At 38.4% G+C, this 22,832-nt stretch overlaps 1 protein-coding gene across 3 annotated transcripts; it reads left to right on the top strand.

Moving 5' to 3' along the window:
* The first annotated feature begins 1,761 nt into the window (after nucleotides 1-1,761).
* LOC141914658 (uncharacterized) lies at nucleotides 1,762-11,655 on the top strand. Of its 3 annotated transcripts, XM_074805914.1 has the most exons (3): nucleotides 1,762-1,963; nucleotides 4,308-4,451; nucleotides 8,677-11,655. In XM_074805914.1, exons 2-3 carry the CDS (start codon nucleotides 4,319-4,321, stop codon nucleotides 11,370-11,372), a joined length of 2,829 nt encoding a protein of 942 aa, XP_074662015.1. In that variant the 5' UTR covers nucleotides 1,762-1,963; nucleotides 4,308-4,318; the 3' UTR covers nucleotides 11,373-11,655. The 3 variants fall into 3 exon arrangements, 2 of the variants coding, with proteins under 2 accessions (XP_074662015.1, XP_074662016.1); XR_012620870.1 differs by lacking the exons at nucleotides 4,308-4,451; nucleotides 8,677-11,655 and adding an exon at nucleotides 4,953-4,994; XM_074805915.1 differs by lacking the exons at nucleotides 1,762-1,963; nucleotides 4,308-4,451 and adding an exon at nucleotides 5,012-5,087.
* Nucleotides 11,656-22,832: the final 11,177 nt, after the last annotated feature.

Genomic DNA, 22,832 nt, shown 5'->3' with positions numbered 1-22,832 from the left:
ATAAATCCACCAAAGGACTCGCTATAATTAGACAATTGGGCATATCTAGAGACGGCCAAGGCTATCTTAGGTGCGCAGACCGACTGCAAAACGCAGACGTCTCAACGGCCCGCAGAAATCCTACTTAGATTCCTACTTAGCTACGCTAATTGTGAGAAATGCCCATCTTTCAGTTCTGCACTGTGGCCCAGGTGTGACTGAGCCAAATTCGCGGGCGTTTTTGGATACCATCTCTCAGATCGTTGGTTAAAAAGGTATTACACAAAATGTGTCACATGCAAAAGGCTATATGGTAAACCGTACCTAGTGACACAAAGGCAGTCTTCCCTGGGAGGCACGCGTCACCACGTGTCAACATCTGACCACAATTATTGAATAACAGCCACTACGGCGCGTGTCTCCCTAAATTCATATTTTATCGATTTGTTCTAAATTTAGTAACTTTGGCACTTACCAGAACAAATACAGCCCCCTCTTTGGAACTAATGAAGCCATCTGTCACAGTAGAACAAAGGGGGCTGGGATCTGTATAAATAGGCTGGTCAGTAGCAAAGTGGGAGACTCGAGACTCGTGACTCCTGATTGAGAGCGAACACACACAACTCATCGGAGACTCATCGGACGGAACACCCCGGAAGAATAAAGAGAATAAGATATACTCAATCAACTGTTTCTCGTTTCACTTACATTCGACCCCCGGAGATAACTACTCACTCGAACACGGGAGAACAACTCGCTTCAAAGACGAAACCCGTTTCACTAGCACAGACCCGCCGCCATTGCCGGACTTTCGCTTAGATGTCAACAGGCCATTTTCTATCTATGTAGGCGCGTCGTAGTTGAGTCGTCCGTACATTTGTGTATATAGTAAAACAAGTCCCCTATATGTTTCCAAGGGAAATATGTGTCCCTTAGTCGTAGTTTAATGTTTAACGCCCTATGATGCAGGAATAAGTGGATAAATAAAGTTTATACGTGCAATGTTAATGTGTCGAGATGACCTCGTTTGATAGTGTGAAATAATTATATGTTCCCGTAACGTTTTGTATGACGAACCTTGAGTCGCGTGCTTCGCGAAAGTTTCGGTGTCACGGGATAATTAAGTCCGCGTATATAAAGTCAAGAGTTATTTCCTTCTTTCTCACCGGTACGCTCCGCTGAGCAGATGGGAGCCTCACAATTTAGTGTCGACATAGATAGGGCTGAGTCGCCGCTAGTGGAAGAGAGCAGTTTATATAGTCGATCAGTCCGATATTACGTTTAGTGTATTTCTAATAAAAATATAGTGTACATCGATTCATTTTCCTCGTGGTCATTAAGGTTGATTTTGGTTGTTTGTGGCTGATTTATATGTGCGAGTACCCCTGCATTGTGGTGTAGCAGGTGTGTTCATGCGGACCTCGGCAGTAGAGGATCACCGGATAAGGCCCCGGGGGTCACCCTAGGCGTGATGCTGTTTCACCTCAAGCTGTGGGAGTTCCGGGAGGACTCTTGTAACGTCGCCTATATATATATATATATATATATATATATATATATATATATATATATATATATATATATATATATATATATATATATATATATATATATATATATATATATATATATATATATATATATATATATATATATATATATATATATATATATATATATATATATATATATGTGTGTGTGTGACTGTAAATTTTACAGGACCGGTTTTACAGGACACGTGACGATCATATCCAAAAATAGATCACGTGACAGGGGTGCGGTTTTATATCGATCGGTATAAGTGCGCAGTTCAGACTTATTCTACTTCAACCAATTTATGGCCATCATCAACCAGTTGATGATTTTGCCATCGAGAGGAGTTTTTTTGTTTAGTATGGTTTATTATTGAGCAGTAGTGAGTCCTGTGGACGTGTACGGTTTTGAAACAGTATATATTCATCTTACAGTTTTGTCATATTGAGAGGTATGTTGTTTAAATATTCTTGTCATTTTTGTGAACAGAACGCGATTGTGATTTAGGTAGGAGGGGAGGGGGTGTTTTCATAAAGATACACTCTCACAATGTGTGATAGCTAGTGAACTGTGTGACAGCTAGTGAACTGTGTGATAGCTAGTGAACTGTGTGATAGCTAGTGAACTGTGTGACAGCTAGTGAACTGTGTGATAGCTAGTGAACTGTGTGACAGCTAGTGAACTGTCTGATAGCTAGTGAACTGTGTGACAGCTAGTGAACTGTCTGATAGCTAGTGAACTGTGTGACAGCTAGTGAACTGTGTGACAGCTAGTGAACTGTGTGACAGCTAGTGAACTGTGTGACAGCTAGTGAACTGTGTGACAGCTAGTGAACTGTGTGACAGCTAGTGAACTGTGTGACAGCTAGTGAACTGTCTGATAGCTAGTGAACTGTGTGACAGCTAGTGAACTGTCTGACAGCTAGTGAACTGTCTGACAGCTAGTGAACTGTCTGATAGCTAGTGAACTGTCTGATAGCTAGTGAACTGTCTGACAGCTAGTGAACTGTCTGACAGCTAGGGAACTGTGTGACAGCTAGTGAACTGTGTGACAGCTAGTGAACTGTGTGACAGCTAGTGAACTGTGTGACAGCTAGTGAACTGTCTGATAGCTAGTGAACTGTCTGATAGCTAGTGAACTGTCTGACAGCTAGTGAACTGTCTGATAGCTAGTGAACTGTGTGACAGCTAGTGAACTGTCTGACAGCTAGTGAACTGTGTGACAGCTAGTAAACTGTGTGACAGCTAGTAAACTGTGTGATAGCTAGTGAACTGTCTGATAGCTAGTGAACTGTCTGACAGCTAGTGAACTGTCTGACAGCTAGTGAACTGTCTGACAGCTAGTGAACTGTCTGATAGCTAGTGAACTGTCTGATAGCTAGTGAACTGTCTGACAGCTAGTGAACTGTCTGACAGCTAGTGAACTGTCTGACAGCTAGTGAACTGTCTGATAGCTAGTGAACTGTCTGATAGCTAGTGAACTGTCTGACAGCTAGTGAACTGTCTGACAGCTAGTGAACTGTCTGATAGCTAGTGAACTGTCTGATAGCTAGTGAACTGTCTGACAGCTAGTGAACTGTCTGACAGCTAGTGAACTGTCTGACAGCTAGTGAACTGTCTGATAGCTAGTGAACTGTCTGATAGCTAGTGAACTGTGTGACAGCTAGTGAACTGTCTGACAGCTAGTGAACTGTCTGACAGCTAGTGAACTGTCTGACAGCTAGGGAACTGTGTGACAGCTAGTGAACTGTCTGACAGCTAGTGAACTGTCTGACAGCTAGTGAACTGTCTGATAGCTAGTGAACTGTCTGACAGCTAGTGAACTGTCTGACAGCTAGTGAACTGTCTGATAGCTAGTGAACTGTCTGATAGCTAGTGAACTGTCTGACAGCTAGTGAACTGTCTGACAGCTAGTGAACTGTCTGACAGCTAGTGAACTGTCTGATAGCTAGTGAACTGTCTGATAGCTAGTGAACTGTGTGACAGCTAGTGAACTGTGTGACAGCTAGTGAACTGTCTGACAGCTAGTGAACTGTCTGACAGCTAGGGAACTGTGTGACAGCTAGTGAACTGTCTGACAGCTAGTGAACTGTCTGACAGCTAGTGAACTGTCTGATAGCTAGTGAACTGTCTGACAGCTAGTGAACTGTCTGACAGCTAGTGAACTGTCTGATAGCTAATTGTTGCTGTTCATTTCCTCGATTTTGTCACTTTCAACTCGTGACGTCTGAATGTGAATAGACCCTATTCATATTCAGATGTCACATGTTCGTAGCGGGTGTATTCATTTAGTTTCAAGTCGCTATTTATTCGTATGTTTAAAAAAAATCATAGCCAGTATTTGTCTTGATTTTTATGAAAAAAAAAACAAAAAGTTATTTTTTTGTATTTTTGACATTTTGTGTGTGCGAATAAAGGTTAGAGTACTATATATGGCTGTGTTTGTTAGTAATCACCTGAGTGAGTCTATATATAGCATAGATGTGTCTTGTAACAATAAGACAAACCGATTGACAAATTGAAAACGAAAATATTCGTTTTTGCTCTATAATATTTCGTTTTTGCGCGGTTTTTCGTTTTTACGAAAAGTTCGTTTTTGCGCGGTAGCAGGTAGGTTTCGATTTGCGTTTTTCTGTAATCGAGGTCGTGTTATTAATTAATGCATTTGGCCCTTATCAGCCACCATAGAACCCTGATAAAGGCTAATTGTGTAAAAACTTGACAAAACAATTAGGTCAGAAAAATGTGCTGCACTTGTTGAGATAAAATGACTGAATTCTAAATTCTGTTTTTCAGTAAACGGTACTATGGCGGAGAGTAATCCAGGAATAAATGCAGACAATTCTAACTTAAGTGTAAGGGGTGACAATAATACGACGACAGTGACTCAAATTATCCCCGCAGTTACACAAGCCAGCACCAGACCTGCTGAGAATCTCGGTAATTATAGATTTTAACCATCAGAGTTCAGTTCAGTACAGAATGATGTGACTTGAGTCTAAATGTGATCTCGCATATAAAACCGGTATAAAGTTTTGAGGCGAAAGTAATACATTGTCTTTGGCAAAATTCTGAGGACCAAAATGGACCCACCAACTCGATTGTTTTAAATCTTTGACTAATACTGTCAGGGTCTGGTTATATAATCGGTATTTTGAATTATGGTCTCTTATCACATCTGGTGACACAGTTTGTTTATCAGTCTCGAGTAGGAATAAAAACAGTCAGATCTGGTGACACAGTTTGTTTATCAGTCCAGGGTAAATATAAAAACATATAAACAGTTTATCGGAAAAACGACTTTTAGCGGAAATAAAGAAAACTTCAGTCTGAATATGAGTAGAGGCTGATTGTGTAAATACTGGACAAAACAATTAGGTCAGGAAAAATGTGCTGCACTTATTGAGATAAAATGACTGAATTCTAAATCCTGTTTGTCAGTTTGTGGTACTATGGCACAGAGTAATCCAGGAATAAATGTAAATCAATCGAAAATGGTTCAAATCGGTGACAATAATACGATGAATGTTTACCAGGGAGATACACAAACTATCGACAGACCTGCTGAGAATCTCGGTAATTATAGATTTCTACCATCAGAACTCGTGCTTGAGTCCAAATGTGATCCTAAATCATAAGACGGGTCCGAAGTCTTTGACCATGTCTCTAAAGATCGTTCTAAATCTTTAACTAAAATGATAGAAAATTATATCAAGACATTCTATCCACCAGGTGGCGTACGATTGTGTAAGCCCAGTTGGGACTTTAGTCCCAGTTGGCTGTTGATTTCACTTTTTTCCCGTTCGTCCGTAGATGGAATCCAGTTATTTCGGATTGTCCCTGTTCACAATCAAGATGGCTGACAGGCAGCCAGTTCATACATATTTATTGCTATTGGAAGAACTTGTGACTGACACCTACTCAAAATCTAGTAAACATACGATCAGTTTTTATAGCCACATTTCAGGCATGAATTCCTTGATTGTTAAACATTGAAAATTATATCTCAGCAACATATTTAGTTTATGGAAGACAAAATAAAATTGATAATATTACTGTAATTAATCAAATATTATTAAATGAAACATATTTAATTACTGAACTAATAGATACTTTCCATAATGGCTCCAGAAATCCTCAAATATTCAATACAGTTTTAGATTATAAAGGTAATTAAGATGAAAAAATAATGAATATTCTTGAAACTCCTTTTAAAGAAAGAAATGATGATTTAATACTTTCTAAAGGTTACAATGATTTTATTAACTTGAGAATTGAAAAACGAAAATAACGTAATTTCAATCTTAATAATAAACAAATTACTTATAATGAAAATTCATCAAATATTGGAATTGGAATGACTTTAATCAATATCCTTTATCTTTTATAAGTATATATCTCCACAGCGCACATCAGCATAAGAAAAAGTTAAAATTGGGTCGATCGGACTCAAGATGGCCGTCCTGAGACCTTTTTGTACCTATTTTTGGTCTAAATTCCGAGACCTGTAGCTTCCTAATTGTTTGGTATTTTCTATTGAAATTTGTGATTGGTATTTTTTGGAAAGGGGATTTCCTGACACATCAGACAGGCTTTTTTCATCATTCAATTTTAACGTAATTTCTTGCACACAGATGAAAAGAGGTGTTTTTGGGGAAAATGTCATTTTCACATAGTGGGTTAGTGATTTTAACTTAGTCTTGATATTTGGTCGTTATCAGCATTGTCATAGGACATGGAATTTCGGTCTTTTGTTCAACCCACCAGGAGAATTAAATATTGAGTTGAATACAATTTTCCATTTATATTGGTAACTCTGCATATTTTGTAAACGCGATCAATGAATTGATTTAAAAGTTGATTTGCTTAGATCAACTCGTTGATATCAGGACCTATAAGTTTTTTTCAGTGAGCGCTCAAATAAAAGCTGTTTTCGAACAAGCTGGAAATAATATTTTCTTTTAGCTAATTTTTCTCAATCGACCGGAAATTTGGAGACCAAATCAGCGAGCATAGAAATTTTAACGACGCCAGTCGCAGCAAGTCGCACATGTTCTACTTACTGCGACGCGATCGTCGCAATAGACCTACGGCTACGCGCTCTAGTGACTGGGAGATGCGCGATTTGATCCAGTAATACTGGGATTCGAACCCACAATAGTTGTGAGATGCGTTTTGAAATAATTTTTTTTGAAGGATTCGTAGAATTTCTTATCGAGAATTTAATCTCTTTCATTTGTTTTCAAGCTGCTTTGACCATAAAGACCAGTTATTTTAGCTCTAAGTCAATGACTATTACTAAATAGCTGTGTTGAAACCCAATTTTCCCTAATAGGCCAGAATTCGAAACTTTTTATCTTTGCGTGGTTTGGTTCCAATTTTAGTTACCACGTGACAATCGCAAGTACGATCGTTTCTTTATATCAGGAAATTTCACAATTTTACCGGCCCCTGCTTTATTGAAATCAAAGTTTTCAGTAACTATGGAAATAAGGGCACTTAGTCATTTGAAAAAAATGGCAAATAAAGATATATAGGCAGTTCTAGTAAAACAAGGACAGACTTCGGGGTTGGGGATCGGTAGTCCAGACCCTGCCTTCAAAATTGAATAATGAAAATGTAGATTAAGATTTGTAAGAATTATGAACTTTTGAATGAGATGAGCAAAAATTCAAGTTGAATTATCGGGAAGAGGATATGAATGTTTATAACTTCACCAGCGCGCATTGTTGCTTTAAATTTATGAATGAGTGATATCATAGAAAAGTTAATTATCAGCTGAGTTCATCGATATTTTTACCTTATTTCTATCTTAATCAAATCCAAAGATATGAACGAAATAAGAAAATTAAACTGGGGAAAAAATTGGGACAAGAATTCAACAATGCGGACCCGGTGGGTACCCAAAAATGGCGCCTGGCAACTGTAAAAAGACTTATCGCGACGCAACCGACTTACACCCGGCTTAAAATATCTCAAACTGATTTCATTTTTGTGGTCGGGTCGCGTAGCAACGCCGACCGCGATGTTTTAGTGATTCGACTTCATTTTCCCATTTTTTCTGTTATTTGACACAAGATACGTAGCTTTGTAATTAGTTCAGGGAAATTTGTTGCACTTTCCTGGGTTTATTGAAAGAAGGAATGAATTTATTTCTGAAAGAAGAAATCGAAGGAATTCTGTAAAATAATAATTATTTTCCCGCCTGATGTCATATCGGGATATCCCTTTACTTTTGCACGCCGATATGGCTGATCGGCCTTTCTAAAAAAGTAATTCATACTCATTGAAGTGTGCCGCTACTTATTGTATTGTATATCCGAGGCCTAGAAACATTTTCTTGATGAAATCTAAATTAACAAAGTATATTTGGTTTACATGCGCAAGGACATAAAACCGGCACTTCTTATGCGCGTAAGCAGCGAAGATTTGTGTTCAGAAAACCGGTTCATCGTGTATCACGTGACTAATACAGTTTTCCAATCCTCATTTCAAAAGTTAAGAACTAAATGAAATGAATTGTTGTCATCCGATTGACTCAAACTGAAATTCTGAGAAAGATGAGAAAGATTAATAAACATCTTGTCCTGTGCTGAAAATTGCATGTTGATGCGCGGCGTAGTTTGCAGTATTTACTGCGGAGCTGTGATGATATCGCCCTCGTTTTAGTAACACGTGAAGTTCACCAAAAACAACGAAGCCGTTTATCTTTAGATTAAGTATAATTTTTAAAACAGGTGAAAAAGCCGACTTTTTTAAAGGTGACTTTTGGAAATGTTTTCCTCGTGTAGATTGAAAATAAAGGATTTTTCCACTCGTGTAGATGGGACCTTGAATGTCTCTGATCGAACTTGTTGCTAACCCGACCCCACAGAAAGATTCTTTCTGGCGCATATTTTGTCACCGCAATCAATTGCAAAGTTTTAGCTCATGACATGATGTATGATTGTGGTGAGTTTCAGGTTCGTTGGTTTTTGTTTAAGGTCACTAGGGGGCGTTGAATAGCAGAATAACTCATTAGTTCCTTGGTACCTAGGCATATTTTGTAACTGCGGTCAATTGTACAATTTAAGCTCATGACATTTTCTATGATTCTATGATTTTCAGGCAAAATCAGCCGCCATAGAAATTCTAAAAAAATCTCAAACTGGTTTTATTTTTACAGATGTTGATCAAGTTCAGAAGAACCTGAAAGAAACGTATCAACGAATGATCGATGATGAAAATTACAAAGAGGTTTCGTGGAGCGATGAAGTCACCAATTTAAACGACTTCTTCACCCAAGAAAACGCGAAAATTCGAGCCCAAAAACGAAACCCGAAGAAAAATGAAGGAAGTGAGGAGCAGTCATTGATTTTACCCGATCATTTCGAGAAACTTTTCACTTATAAAGAGAGTGATGTGAAACCCGTGTGCCTCGTAGGAGAACCCGGTATGGGTAAAACTACTCAGGTAGTTAATCAAGTGTTAACCTGGACAACATCAACAATGGAGTTTGTAGCAAAGTTTTGTAGCAAAGCAATGTTATTCTATATACCGTTAAATGAACTGCCCGCTGATAACGCGTGTATTTATAAGTACATTTACAAAAATCTTTTGAATCGAGTAATCGAAGAGAATCTGCTGATTGGTTTTGAGAGATTCTTACGGGAAAATGCAGAAAAATCGATATTTTTTCTAGACGGCTTCGACGAGTTAAAAAGCGATAAAGCGAAAATAGACATCGTACACGTGACCAATGAATTACCGAAAGCGCATATCGTCATAACAACACGTGAGTCCGGGGGCAGCATGATCGTCACTGATCCCAAATTCACTGTTGTATCGATATCCGGCTTCAAACAGGAAGAAGTCATCGATATTATGAAGAGAAAATTCCCCGAGCGCGATCCATATCAGCTATTCTACAGGCTTAAAGACGCAGCGCCACCTTTATTTAACAGTATCTACTACAACCCGCTGATACTACTTATGTTTTGTTTTCTGTATATGGACAAGGAAGAAATTATGATACCATCAAAACTCACCGATATCTACATCGATTTGACATGTTTTCTGATCAGTAAACGCGAGGGCCTCGAGTTGTCGAAGGAATGTTTTTTCCGCAATATCGAAAATTCTAAAGCGCTTAAACAAATTTGTCAAGTCGCGTATGAGACGCTCATCGAGCATCAAAACAGCTTCAGCGAAAGTCGTCTTGAACTCGACGAATCGAAGAGGACGGCTTTGACGTGCAAAGAGATGTCGCCGCGACGGAAATCAGACCGCTCCGTCCAGCTGCGGTTCATACACAAATCTGTGCAGGAATTTCTGGCGGCGGTACACTCGGTCGTACAATTCAACAACAGTGGTGAAATACCCTGGAATAAATGCGCGTTTGAACAACTACCGGACGAACTTGTGAAATATGGTGAATTATACCCGAGATTCATGTCAGGGCTGCTGTATCGTTACAAGTTTAACCGCGGCCTCGGTGAACTTTTCAAGACTTTAATAGATGAACATTTAAAAGCAGTCACAATAGCGGATGAGTACCAGTCCTTGGTTACGGTTACTAGGGAGATGGTGCTCATCCCCGAATACGAACGCTACATCGAACTCCGATCCGAAAGAACTGTTTTATCTGATCAGTTGTTAATCTGCCTGAATGAAGCCGACTGGCCGGACGACGCCATTAGTGAAATAGTTCCCTACATGCAGAAAATGTTGTTCGTATCTGTATATGGCAGATCGCGGATAAACATGCTCGCAAAAATACTTGAACACAAACAATGTCAGATCGAGCTAGTTTACATACAGGGTATTCACGAACTGAAACCCGACGAATACCGCGTATTAGAAACAGCCATAGCGAGTAACACTAGTCTTCACGGTATGATATTATACACATACGAGTTATCAAAACCCGATCAGTACTTGACTATGTGTAAGAAAAGCTACAGTTTAAACTGGTTTGTGCGGCGAGATGGAATCCACGACACTGGTGAATGTTACAAGAAACTCAATAATGAATGGATTAAGACAGGTCACTCGATTAACACTGAATATGACGCGCGGTTGATCAGTGTTGATACTAACACACACAATACAGTGGAGAGTCTGTTTATTAATACTGGTGTTAGTGCGGAACGTTTAGGTTATATTTTAGTCAATATTCACAAATCGTATCCATCCATAAAACATCTATCTCTCGGATCGTGGTGTCAATATCAGCTCGATAGAAATACAACCAGAGGGCTGATAAACATCATTCTGAGTTTGAAAACCTTATGTCTTGGTGGAGTAATATTCGATAATGATTTGATCGGTTCGGAGGAATTGAATGATTTAAACAACACGTTAAAATCGTCAGACATCGAAACAATTCAGCTCGGACTGCGCGGACTGCGCGGACTAACGACAGATGAATGTGCAGCAATGAGTGATAGTGTCGGTTCAATGCCGAAACTAAAACGTCTTGGCATTTACGGATTTAATTTACAAATACACCGCGTTCTAGATCACCTGCCGCGGCTGACTGTATTAGAAATAGTGTTGTGGTCAGAAGCTCATGTTGACGCACTTGTTCGGTATCTATCGTCAGATGCGGTAAATCAGCTGCGAGAAGTCCGTATTGATAGCTGTCTCGTTAGACCGGAACAGAACAATCGCATCTTTAAACAACTAAAACACGCCTCATCAATTCGTTATTTAGAGTTTCACGGTTCACTCGCGCTGATTAATACACAGCACGATATCGATTTATTCGTCGAATTAATCAATAATCTTCCGCATCTTTCTGACCTGTGTATCCGCTGCAGGAGCACCGACCGCTATACGAGAGATTACATCATATCAGAACTTAAAAAACTCAATAAATGACTGAGAGTAAAAATAGAGATATATTAAATAAATCGAGAATTTATTCAATCAAGTTAAAAAAAACCCGATGATTATTATTTATTTATTATTTATTTATTTCCTGAATAATTTACATCAATAAATAGATACCAGACAAAATTACAATAGATGATTAATTTGGTTCATACAAAATATATATAAACTGATGTAAAATAACAGCAGGGCAACCAGAGGAAAGCAGAGCTTGTAATATCAGGCACCCCAAAAGGAACAAATAGAGATGAAATACGCACGATACACACAAACACACACACACGCACACACACTCGCAAGCAAGCAGCACACACGCACACACCAAAACACCCACCACATATAAGAAAACCACACACATATATTCACACACATTTACAAATAGACACACACACACACACAAAAATGTATACATATAAATACATAAAGTTATACCTTGGAGTTTATTCCAAGGTTATACATACATCATATGAGCGTAAGTAAGTACCATTTGAGAAGGTCATTGCACCTTATACATAATTATCATTATTATTATTTTCATGAATAAACTGTAACGATTAATAATGAGAAAGTAAATGGTTTTTTGTTCGATTTTTGAAACTTTCATTAGAAGGGGAGTTTTTAATTGAATCATTCATAATATTCCAAATATTTGGACCGTTGACTTTTATTGAGAAACCTTTTAGATTTGATTTGAATGAGTCAGGGCGGATGTTGTTGCTGTTTCTAGTGTTGTATCCAACGTCATTCGTCTTAAAAAAATTATTGAACATCTCAGGTAACTTGTTATTGACATATAGATACATGAATTGTCCAATTTGAAAATTGTTTATATCTGCCAATTTAAGAATTTTTGCAGACTTAAATAATGGTGAGGTATGGGCTCTAAAATCGGTTTTAAAGATAATGCGGACCGCTTTCTTCTGGAGAAGTTCCAGCTTTCTTAAGTTTGAAGGATAAGTATTACCCCATACAATATTACAATAGGTGAGATGGCAATAAATGAAAGAATAATACAACTGCAGTAAAGTTGTTTTTGACAAAATTCCATAAAGTCTACCCATTATACCAATGAACCGTGATAGTTTAGTACAGATGCTATTAATGTGTGACTTCCAAGTAAGCTGGTCGTCAACTTGAACGCCTAGAAATTTTGTTGTCGAGACTTGTGATATAGACATATTGTTGATTTTGATAGAAATTGAGTGTTTATGTTTAGCACGACTGAAAAACATGAAATGAGTCTTTTTCAAATTCAATGAAAGCCTATTTGCCCGAAACCAGATATTCAGTTTGTGTAGTTCTGTATTTACTATTATAGTTAACTCATTAATATTGATATGAGAAGTGAATACATTAGCATCATCAGCAAACATGATAAGATTAAAAATGCTTGATGCGTTTGCAAGGTCATTTATATATAATAAGAAAAGGATCGGCCCCAAAATAGATCCTTGAGGCACTCCACAGAATACAGGATAGCTAGTGCTAGTAGTCTCTTTAAAAAGAACAGTCTGAAAACGGTTTGAAAGATAGTTTCTAAACCAGAGTAATGGCGTACCTCTGATGCCATAATGGCAAAGTTTAGACAATAGAATTTCATGATTCACTGTATCAAATGCACGCGAAAGGTCTAAAAATATTCCTATAGTTGATTTGCCATTGTCTAAATTATTGATAATTTTATCTATGATAACAGTAATAGCCATGTTGGTGGAATGGTCTTTTCTAAATCCAAATTGACATGGAGATAGTATTTTATACTTGTCCAAAAAACTTATAACTCTTTTGTAAACTACTTTTTCTAAGATCTTAGAAATACATGGGAGTATTGATATTGGTCTGTAGTTTGAAAAATGTGAAACATCTCCAGATTTGAACAAAGGTAATATCTTAGATATTTTGAAGGATTCAGGTACTTGTCCATTAATCAAACTTAGATTTAAAATATGAGCTAACGGCCGAGATATAGCGTCAATTACTCTCTTAAGGATCTTTTGATTGATACCATCATGACCAGTGTTATTACTATTTTTAAATTTTGAAACAATATTTTCAATTTCCAAAGAATCTGTGGGAGAGAAAAAGATATTATTTTGTTGTGGCGGACCCAGAAAAGAAAAAAATGTTTTGTTAGTAGGTAAAATATCATTGGCTAGATTTGGACCCGCTTGTGCAAAACACTTATTAAATTCATTGGCTATACTAACATTATTTTTGTACATAACACCATTCTGTTCAAAAACATCAGGATATTTAGAATTTGATGATTTTCTATTAATTAGGTCATTAATTATTTTCCAGGTTTCCTTGGGATCTCTCGCATTGTTTAACATAGAGTTATAGTGAAGCGTTTTAGCCTTTTTGATACAAGTATTAAAAACGTTTCTATATCTATTGTAGATATCTCTATCAGTTTGAAGTTTACTAGACAGGTATCTTCTATAAAGAGAATCCTTCTTTTTCAAAGAAATCAATAAACCGTTAGAAAACCATCCGTGTTTCTTGTCCCTATATATCGAAAACTTTCTATTGATTATAGGGAAACATTCCGTGTAGTATTTATAGAATACATCATAAAAAGAGTTATAGGCAACATTAGCATCATGGATATTAAACACATGAGTCCAATCATGTGCAATTAGCTTTCGTTTAAATCGAGCGATATCATGATCTGACATTTTTCGATAACTAACTGTCCTAGTTGATGTATGGTTGACTTTGATTTCCGGCATAATTGCAAAAATTGGAAAGTGGTCAGATATATCATAGATCAGAATCCCTGAAATTGCATCGAAACTAGAATAACAGTTTGAATATATATTGTCAATAAGAGTAGAAGATCTGTCGGTTACTCGTGTTGACTTATCTATTAAATTCGTAAAACCAGTTGAAAGCATATTAAAAATAAAATCTCCAGTCGGTTTATGAGAGTCGGCGTTGAAAAGATTTATATTGAAATCGCCCAAAATGAAGCACTTACGCCCTGTTCTAGTTAAGTTTTCTAAGAGTGGTAGAAAATCAGTATTAAAGTTATTGACACTTGCATCAGGCGGTCGATAGATAGTGCCAACAATATGTTTTGACATATTATGTGGTAATTGGATTTCTATAAATAAACTTTCGAATGTGTCATTTACACATGTAAAATCATCCAGTATCCTAAATTTAATGGTGTTGTGGACAAACATCGCTATTCCACCACCACGCGTATCCTGTCTACTTATGAAAATCGACTCATAATCAGGCAAATTATACATTGACTTGTTGTCATGTTGAAGTTTAGTCCACGTTTCAGTAAAAGCTAAGATCCCAAAATTGAAACAGAGGGAGTGTAAATATAATTGCAAATTCTCAAAATTCTTATTAAAACTCCTTATATTTAGATGAAACAAGGAGAAGTTTGATAATCCAAACTTTGATAATTGCGTTAAATCCTTATAATATTTACTACTTGAACCTACGATAAACTCAGGATGTGCATGACTGGCCATCTGCTAGTGGAATTGAAGCGTGATAGTAATACTTCGACGGCACTCACCGTTACATAATAAATTTCGCTCATTATGAACATAGTACGCATATGTATACACAAAAAAATCAATGAAAGCAAAGAAAAATTGACGATGTAGAAAATATGTGATCACAGCACATACTATTAGCAATAAACCATACCGAGTAACTAAAGCCATGAGCATATGAAAGGATTAGCTCCTCCTAAATAATTTTAAGATGCTAAATAATAATTGTTATCAAGGAATTATGATTTGACAGGATTAATCAAACTAGACGATTCAATATCTCATCAAAATCTGCATAGCCACTAAGATGGTGCTTCATGTTGTTAATGATGGCCATAATTTTACCGTCATTCGACCACACAAGATATCGTCAAGTGTGAGATATGGACTAATTATTACTTCATGTATCTTTTCAATTTTTGTTCTCTTCTTACTGATTTTAATCGTTTCACTATTTTTATCTTGCTCGCTGTAGTCAATTGTTTATATAATTGTGTATTTCGTGTCTATTTTATTGTTAACCAATGTTTATTCACTGTACGGGACAGAGAAGGTCTCAACCTAGCTATCCAAGACCAATCTTTGGGCATTTTTGGGTAGAGCTTGGCACCTGGGCTTAAATGAAAGGTGAGACTCCCCCACCCCCTGAAACACCTGTCTGCCACTATGTGATTTTTCACTTTCGACCTATAGGGGGCGCTAAATGCGAGGTATTCGTTAGGAAGGAAAATCGTCAAATATATTGCAAATTTACCTTAAAAGGTTGTTAACCTTTTGCACGTCAGCAACCAACAATATATGATTTTAAACGTTGGATTCCTGGCTTTGACAAAACATGTATAAGCGTGCGTATATATATATATATATATATATATATATATATATATATATATATATATATATATATATATATATATATATATATATATATATATATATATATATATATATATATATATATATATATATATATATATATATGTATATATATATATATATACGCACGCTTATACATGTTTTGTCAAAGCCAGGAATCCAACGTTTAAAATCATATATTGTTGGCTGCTGCCTAGCAACCTAATCTGGGCGCTGTTTACAGGGCTGAAAATTTCTGTTAATGCAAAGACACGGGAATTATATTAATCAGTTTTAGTTAACTAAATAATAACATAATTCATTTATTGCCCGTGTTTCATATGACGAATCATAATGACCATCATTGTTGAAACGTCGTTGCTATGACACCATAGATTTGGATGTCTCCATCCTTTCAATTAATGGATAAATGGATAACCGACTTTCCTGTTGCTGTGAGACATCAACATCAAACAAACTCCGTTACCATGGAAGCACATACTGTTAAAGGTTGTACTCCAACATTGTTGACTGTCTCCATGGTAACCAAGGCGGAAAATGCCTATGAAATTATTTTGGTTACAGTCCGATCTTGAGTTGTAACAGAAAAGTGATACTGGTATCGATTCCTATGTTTTCCGGGTCGCTCTACCCGTTTTTGGGCAGAGAAAAAAGCTACAAATAAAATGAAAATCTAGTAGTCCGACCACTAATAGTTCTGGAATCATCATATCCCGTATAAATCCATTGTATTTTGATGAAATGATCATGACTTCATTTGCAGCTAATGATTCAAATTTAGGTTTGCTCAAAATATCCTTGGAAACGACAATAAGGCTAAAAAAATTGATACCTTGTTTCTCGGCTCTGCTGAGCTTAAATGTTGACCCGGCCGGCCGCCTATCTACCCTATACATTACTTTTTTTTAAATCGTGATCAATTTTACCATAACAGACCCGGCCGCTATAGAAATGAACTGTTTATAAATTTCATATTTAAAAAAAATGACCCGGCCGCTGCGGAGAAACAAGGCATCTTTTTGTTTAGCCTAATGGGTGTTGTTTTAAAATCATGTCTCAAATCTTTGCCATGGATGAAGCAATGCAGCTGAATGGAGTCAGTTAAGAGGAAAAGGGTGTTTGATGGTGAAGAGTGTTGTTTGTTTTGTGAAAATAATGTACTCTTGGGGCTTGGGCAGTCCCCTCAAGCCCAATATATTCTGCTGAAAATAATGATCGCTTGGGGCTTGGGCAGTCCCCTGAAGCCCAATATATTCTGCTGCAAATAATGTACGCTTGGGGCTTGGGCAGTCCCCTCAAGCCCAATATATTCTGCTGAAAATAATGATCGCTTGGGGCTTGGGCAGTCCCCTCAAGCCCAATATATTCTGCTGTAAATAAAGACGCCTCATCTAGTTTATACAGATTGTTGTGTGGTGTTTATTTGGAGCTGGGCATTTTTCATTGCGAGGAGATTGGACCACAAGTTTCCATTTCTATAGACTGGGCCCGGTCTAATCTAACACAAGTTTTCATTTCTATGGACTGGGCCCGGTCTAAGAGACGGGTCGCGGCTATGAGACGACTCAACTGTCATCCGGGTCGCGACTAAGAGACGACATAACTGTCATCCGGGTCGCGACTAAGAGACGACACAACTGTCATCCGGGTCGCGACTAAGAGACGACACAACTGTCATCCGGGTCGCGACTAAGATGATCACTGTGAGTAATGATAGCATTCTCCTAAAAACCGTAAACCAACTTTCGAAGCATTTCAATTCACAATTTTCATTTTGAAAAAACCAATTTCATTTTTCCTCGCAACGATAGAATTAAACACAGATTTTAAAATATTCGGGTAACTGCGATAAACTATTATTAGACATCCATTTTTACTGATATTTACCGCTGCTATTGCCCTTAGTTTGCTCCTCATATTAGAATTCCACTTGGGCCGATCTCAATCCCTCTAATCGGTCAGAAAATTATATGTAATTATGTAATAAATATATCTAATTCCTCCTTTTCTATCGGTATTTTTTGAAGCATCGATTGCGTTGTCAAATATTCTAAAAAGTAAGTCCCACCATTTATATTGAAAATTATAAAAACAAAACTACCATCATTTTTGAATACTACGTTGTTTAATTGAACAACTTAAATCTAGCAAACAAAATCATCTCGAGGATTTTTTGCTAAATAAAAGTTAAGTGAATATTTCAATCGCTTGATGTTTACGTCATACGGTCTACTTCTGTTTTATAAAAGTCGAACAAGTTTATCTTGCTTGTGAAATATCAAAAAGTTATGATCTTTCTGATTTCAACAATTTCTAATCAGACCCGATCGCCCCCGGTAATAAATTACGCCTTCTTCACCAAAACGACATGCTGGGAAGAACAGAAATAACCCTGAAATCTCCCTAACCCTAGCTCTGGTAACCCTAATCCTAGTTCGATCCTAACCCTAGCAGGACTCGAACCTCCGATCCTCAGGATACCAGCCGAGCATGTTGACCACTGGACCATAGATCAGTAGTGACTGACCGAGTTTGTAAGTTTGTCTGGTTAGTGTGGTGACCGGTGACCAGTCAGGTGCGGTGACTGGTGACCAGTCAGGTGTGGCGACTGGCGACCAGTCAGGTGTGGCGACCGGCGACCAGTCAGGTGTGGTGACCATTGACCAGTCAGGTTCGGTGACAGGCGACCAGTCAAATGCGGTGACCAGTGACCAGTCAGGTGTGGCGACCGGCGACCAGTCAGGTGTGGTGACTGGTGACCAGTCAGGTGTGGTGACCGACGACCAGTCAGCAGGTGTGGTGACTGGCGACCAGTCAGGTGTGGCGACCGAAGACCAGTCAGGTGTGGTGACTGGTGACCAGTCAGGTTCGGTGACTGGTGACCAGTCAGGTTCGGTGACTGGTGACCAGTCAGGTGTGGCGACTGGCGACCAGTCAGGTGTGGCGACCGGCGACCAGTCAGGTGTGGTGACCAGTGACCAGTCAGGTTCGGTGACAGGCGACCAGTCAGGTGCGGTGACCAGTGACCAGTCAGGTGTGGCGACCGGCGACCAGTCAGGTGTGGTGACTGGTGACCAGTCAGGTGTGGTGACCGACGACCAGTCAGCAGGTGTGGTGACTGGCGACCAGTCAGGTGTGGCGACCGGCGACCAGTCAGGTGTGGTGACTAATGACCAGTCAGGTTCGGTGACTGGTGACCAGTCAGGTTCGGTGACTGGTGACCAGTCAGGTTCGGTGACTGGTGACCAGTCAGGTTCGGTGACCGGTGACCAGTCAGGTGTGGTGACCAGTGACCAGTCAGGTGTGGTGACTGGTGACCAGTCAGGTGTGGCGACCGGCGACCAGTCAGGTGCGGTGACCAGTGACCAGTCAGGTTCGGTGACTGGTGACCAGTCAGGTTCGGTGACTGGTGACCAGTCAGGTGTGGTGACCAGTGACCAGTCAGGTTCGGTGACTGGTGACCAGTCAGGTTCGGTGACTGGTGACCAGTCAGGTGTGGTGACCAGTGACCGGTCAGGTTCGGTGACTGGTGACCAGTCAGGTGCGGTGACCAGTGACCAGTCAGGTGTGGTGACCAGTGACCAGTCAGGTTCGGTGACTGGCGACCAGTCAGGTGTGGTGACCAGTGACCAGTCAGGTTGTGGTGACTGGCGACCAGTCAGATGTGGTGACTCTTCACTGACTACCCGCTATTATTCTCTGATTACAACAGTTTCTAATCAGACCTGATCTAAATTGCCACCGCCAGAAATAAATTAAAAACTTTCTCTTCTATCAACGCTATCAAAATTTACCAGCTGAATTTGTTCTATTTTGTCAACATTGTTGTGCCGCGACTTACCTACAGCGCCTCCTAGTGGAGGAGGAGAATATCCATCCTATAACCTATAAACATCCGCCATCTTAGAGGAAGCAATGAGTAGCATGTGAACTCTTCACAGACACCAAAACCTGAAAGAAGTGAAATTAAATTTCATTTTGATAAGTCGTTACATTTACATCGGAGCCTTAGTTTGTTTCAGGCCTATTTCTAATTCAGCTACGTAATTTGAAATGGTCGTTTGGTTGAGTTTATTGTCACAACTATAACGAATTCAAACAGTGAATTTTAAAACTTTGAAATTTAATTTTATCGACAACGAGAAGGTTGTGAAATTGGAGGAACTGACCTCGCGAAATTACAATACACAGAGACCTACCTAGAATCGGCGTGAGGAAAATAAAACAACACGAAATGACTTCAAAATGATGACTTAAAAAGTTCGTAGCCACATCCAACATTTATAATCTACATATAGAATAATTGTAATAAATTGTTGAATCTAATTCTGTTTTATGTAATGGATTTCTATGTTTGCAATAAAACACTGATGTTCAATGGTACAAAAACAACCGCTGCTATTACGAGATTAATTTGAGAGGAGACCTCAAAATAACAAGGTGTGAATGATTTAAATATAATAATCGTTCAATGATTTGAATCATCAATTAAAAAAACCGCGTCTCCTAAAAATATACGCGAGAAATATCGACATCAAAAACAGCGCGACCAAAATCAGTAAATTAATTCAACCAAATAAACCAGAAACCCAGGTACCTCAGGAATAGGACCCGACCGGGTGGGGTGGGGTGCTGTCTGAACCTGAAACCAGTTGTAAATGTCATTTGTATTTTATAAGAAGTAGAGTTCAACAGTTCAACGCTTCATCTTAATCAAATCACACTTAACTCACAAACTGTCAAACATTTTCAATCCAGTTCAATTGTAAATAAATGCAACTTTTATTGTTAAAAAGTTCCACTTGAAATAACAACTGTATTTTATATAAACAGCTGAAATTATGTTCTAATTCACAGATTTATCAACTAACTATTCTAACCTAACCTATATTCGGCCTACCTATTCGGGCTCGGGTTTAGGGGTTAGGGAGGGGGATACTGAAATAGAGACATGTTATACAGGTCGCACCGGAATTCTTCAGTCACTCTGTCATCATCATTCAACTTCAGATTCAATCTTCTGTGACTAGGGGGTCTTGTTCTTCACACTGAAATAGAACATACAGGCCGCACCTGAATCGGGCCACTCTGTTGTGTGCTGGGGGTGAAGACACGTACTCTGTGGCCTAGTCTTCTGGGGTCTTGTCTCAGCAATGACCCTGAAATTGTCATTTTTATTTCAACTAAACGTTTTTACATGAAAGTCGTTTTCTTATAAAACAAAAGATTAGAAAAAACGGAAATTCTGAAATAAAAGGAAAACACCTGAAAATAGAGAGAAACCCTGGAAATAGAAGCGTAAAATACAGGATCCTGAAATAAATATATTAGGCATCGAAATAAACAAACTGCTTTCTCTATCTGCAAGACCAGAGACCCAGAGACCCCACAGGACCCTGATACAAATAGCACCCAAATTCCTTTACTTAAACTTACACATTTCGTTGGAAATTGTACTAATTTTCATGCCTTTCTAAAAACTTACTAACTCACCGAGTAAGTTCCTAATAACTAACTAAACCTATAAAACATAATTTCAGCTGTTAATATTTTTCTAACTCACAGTTTATCCAATCCTGTGTGTGTAATGTATGAATCCAGGGATCCTCAGAATTATAGTCAGTTTTTATCCTCGTGTTTTTGATAATAGTTCACAGTTTGTTATGAGCGCAGTTTGTTGTAATATCGCAATAATCCGGATTTAATTTGAACTCCGATTGAATCGATTCCGAATTCCGTGAATTCACGTAAATATGTTGAAATTTGCGATGCGGAAATCTCGACAAACTCACCTAACAATCGCGTTCATCTTATCCGTATCAGTTTTATCGTTTCTGAATTGTTTTTTTATCGTTTAATTTCGTGTTTTATGATGTAAATTAAACCGCGATTGTGACGGATTCTAATGAAGCGGGTTCCTTGCTCGCTTTGCACTCGGCTCGTGCGCGGCTGGTCATCGCGGCCGGCGATTGGCCGCATAATTGATGCGGGGCGCAATAAGTAATTCTGATTGGCGCGCATAGCTAATGATGACCTGAACTGGACAGAACCGGTTTCGGTGACCCTGATGATGATACATGTACAACTGAATTCAACATTGCGCAATACAGCCAGGCTAACCTGTTATTTATCTATTTGACCGACAGAGACATTAGTGAAACCGTTAGTGAAAATAAATATATTAGGCATCGAAATAAACAAACTGCTTTCTCTATCTGCAAGACCAGAGACCCAGAGACCCACAGGACCCTGATGCAAATAGCACCCAAATTCCTTTACTTAAACTTACACATTTCGTTGGAAATTGTACTAATATTCATGCATTTCTATAACTTACTAACTCACCGAGTAAGTTCCTAATAACTAACTAAACCTATAAAACATAATTTCAGCTGTTAATGTTTTTTCTAACTTACAGTTTATCCAATCCTGTGTGTGTAATGTATGAATCCAATGATAATCCTCGAGTCAATTTGAATCCTTGTGTTTTTTATGACAGTTCAGTTTATTGAGCACAGTTTATATCCATCCGGAACTAGTTTCAGCGCGATTTCATTCCAAATAAATCCTGAACAAGAAGACAATTCAAATTCCATTGAATTTCCAGTAACGGCTCAGTTTTTGAGAACGGTTTATCTTTCGTTTCAGCGAGATAACATTCAGAATAAATCCTAATATGTTCGCAAGAGGTGTCTAATTGTTTACGGGAGACAGTTTAAGCACCTCACTGTCCAGACTGGTAAACCATACACCATCCCGATAACCTCCAGGTGCGAACATATACAAGACACCCAAATGTAATAATCTGCGCGAACGACAAGAATTGTCGAACACAATGAAGCTTCATATTTCATATTATCTAACTATTGGGGTCACTGGTCATAATCCATCTTCGCTCTATAAACTGCGCGGTGACTCTAGTGAAGAAATCAATCCATTCTGAACTGCATGAAGTATATATCGGTATAAATCACACATCTCTAATAGCAAAATGATTTAATTTGAAAATTGAATAATTGAGTTTGCCGCTAAAACCAGGTCCAGCTTCCAAAAC

Source organism: Tubulanus polymorphus, unplaced genomic scaffold, assembly GCF_964204645.1.
Source record: "Tubulanus polymorphus unplaced genomic scaffold, tnTubPoly1.2 scaffold_66, whole genome shotgun sequence".
Classification (NCBI taxonomy): Eukaryota; Metazoa; Nemertea; class Palaeonemertea; order Tubulaniformes; family Tubulanidae; genus Tubulanus; species Tubulanus polymorphus.
The sequence above is the reverse complement of the archived record's forward strand: the minus strand, read 5'-3'. Positions and strand labels throughout refer to the sequence as shown.

Bases quoted from the DNA above. Each gene is read 5' to 3' on its own strand.
- LOC141914658 (XM_074805914.1), top strand. From the start codon at position 4,319: ATGGCGGAGAGTAATCCAGGAATAAATGCAGACAATTCTAACTTAAGT. The intron at 4,452-8,676 runs GTAATTATAGAT...TTATTTTTACAG, and splicing joins CAGACCTGCTGAGAATCTCG to ATGTTGATCAAGTTCAGAAG.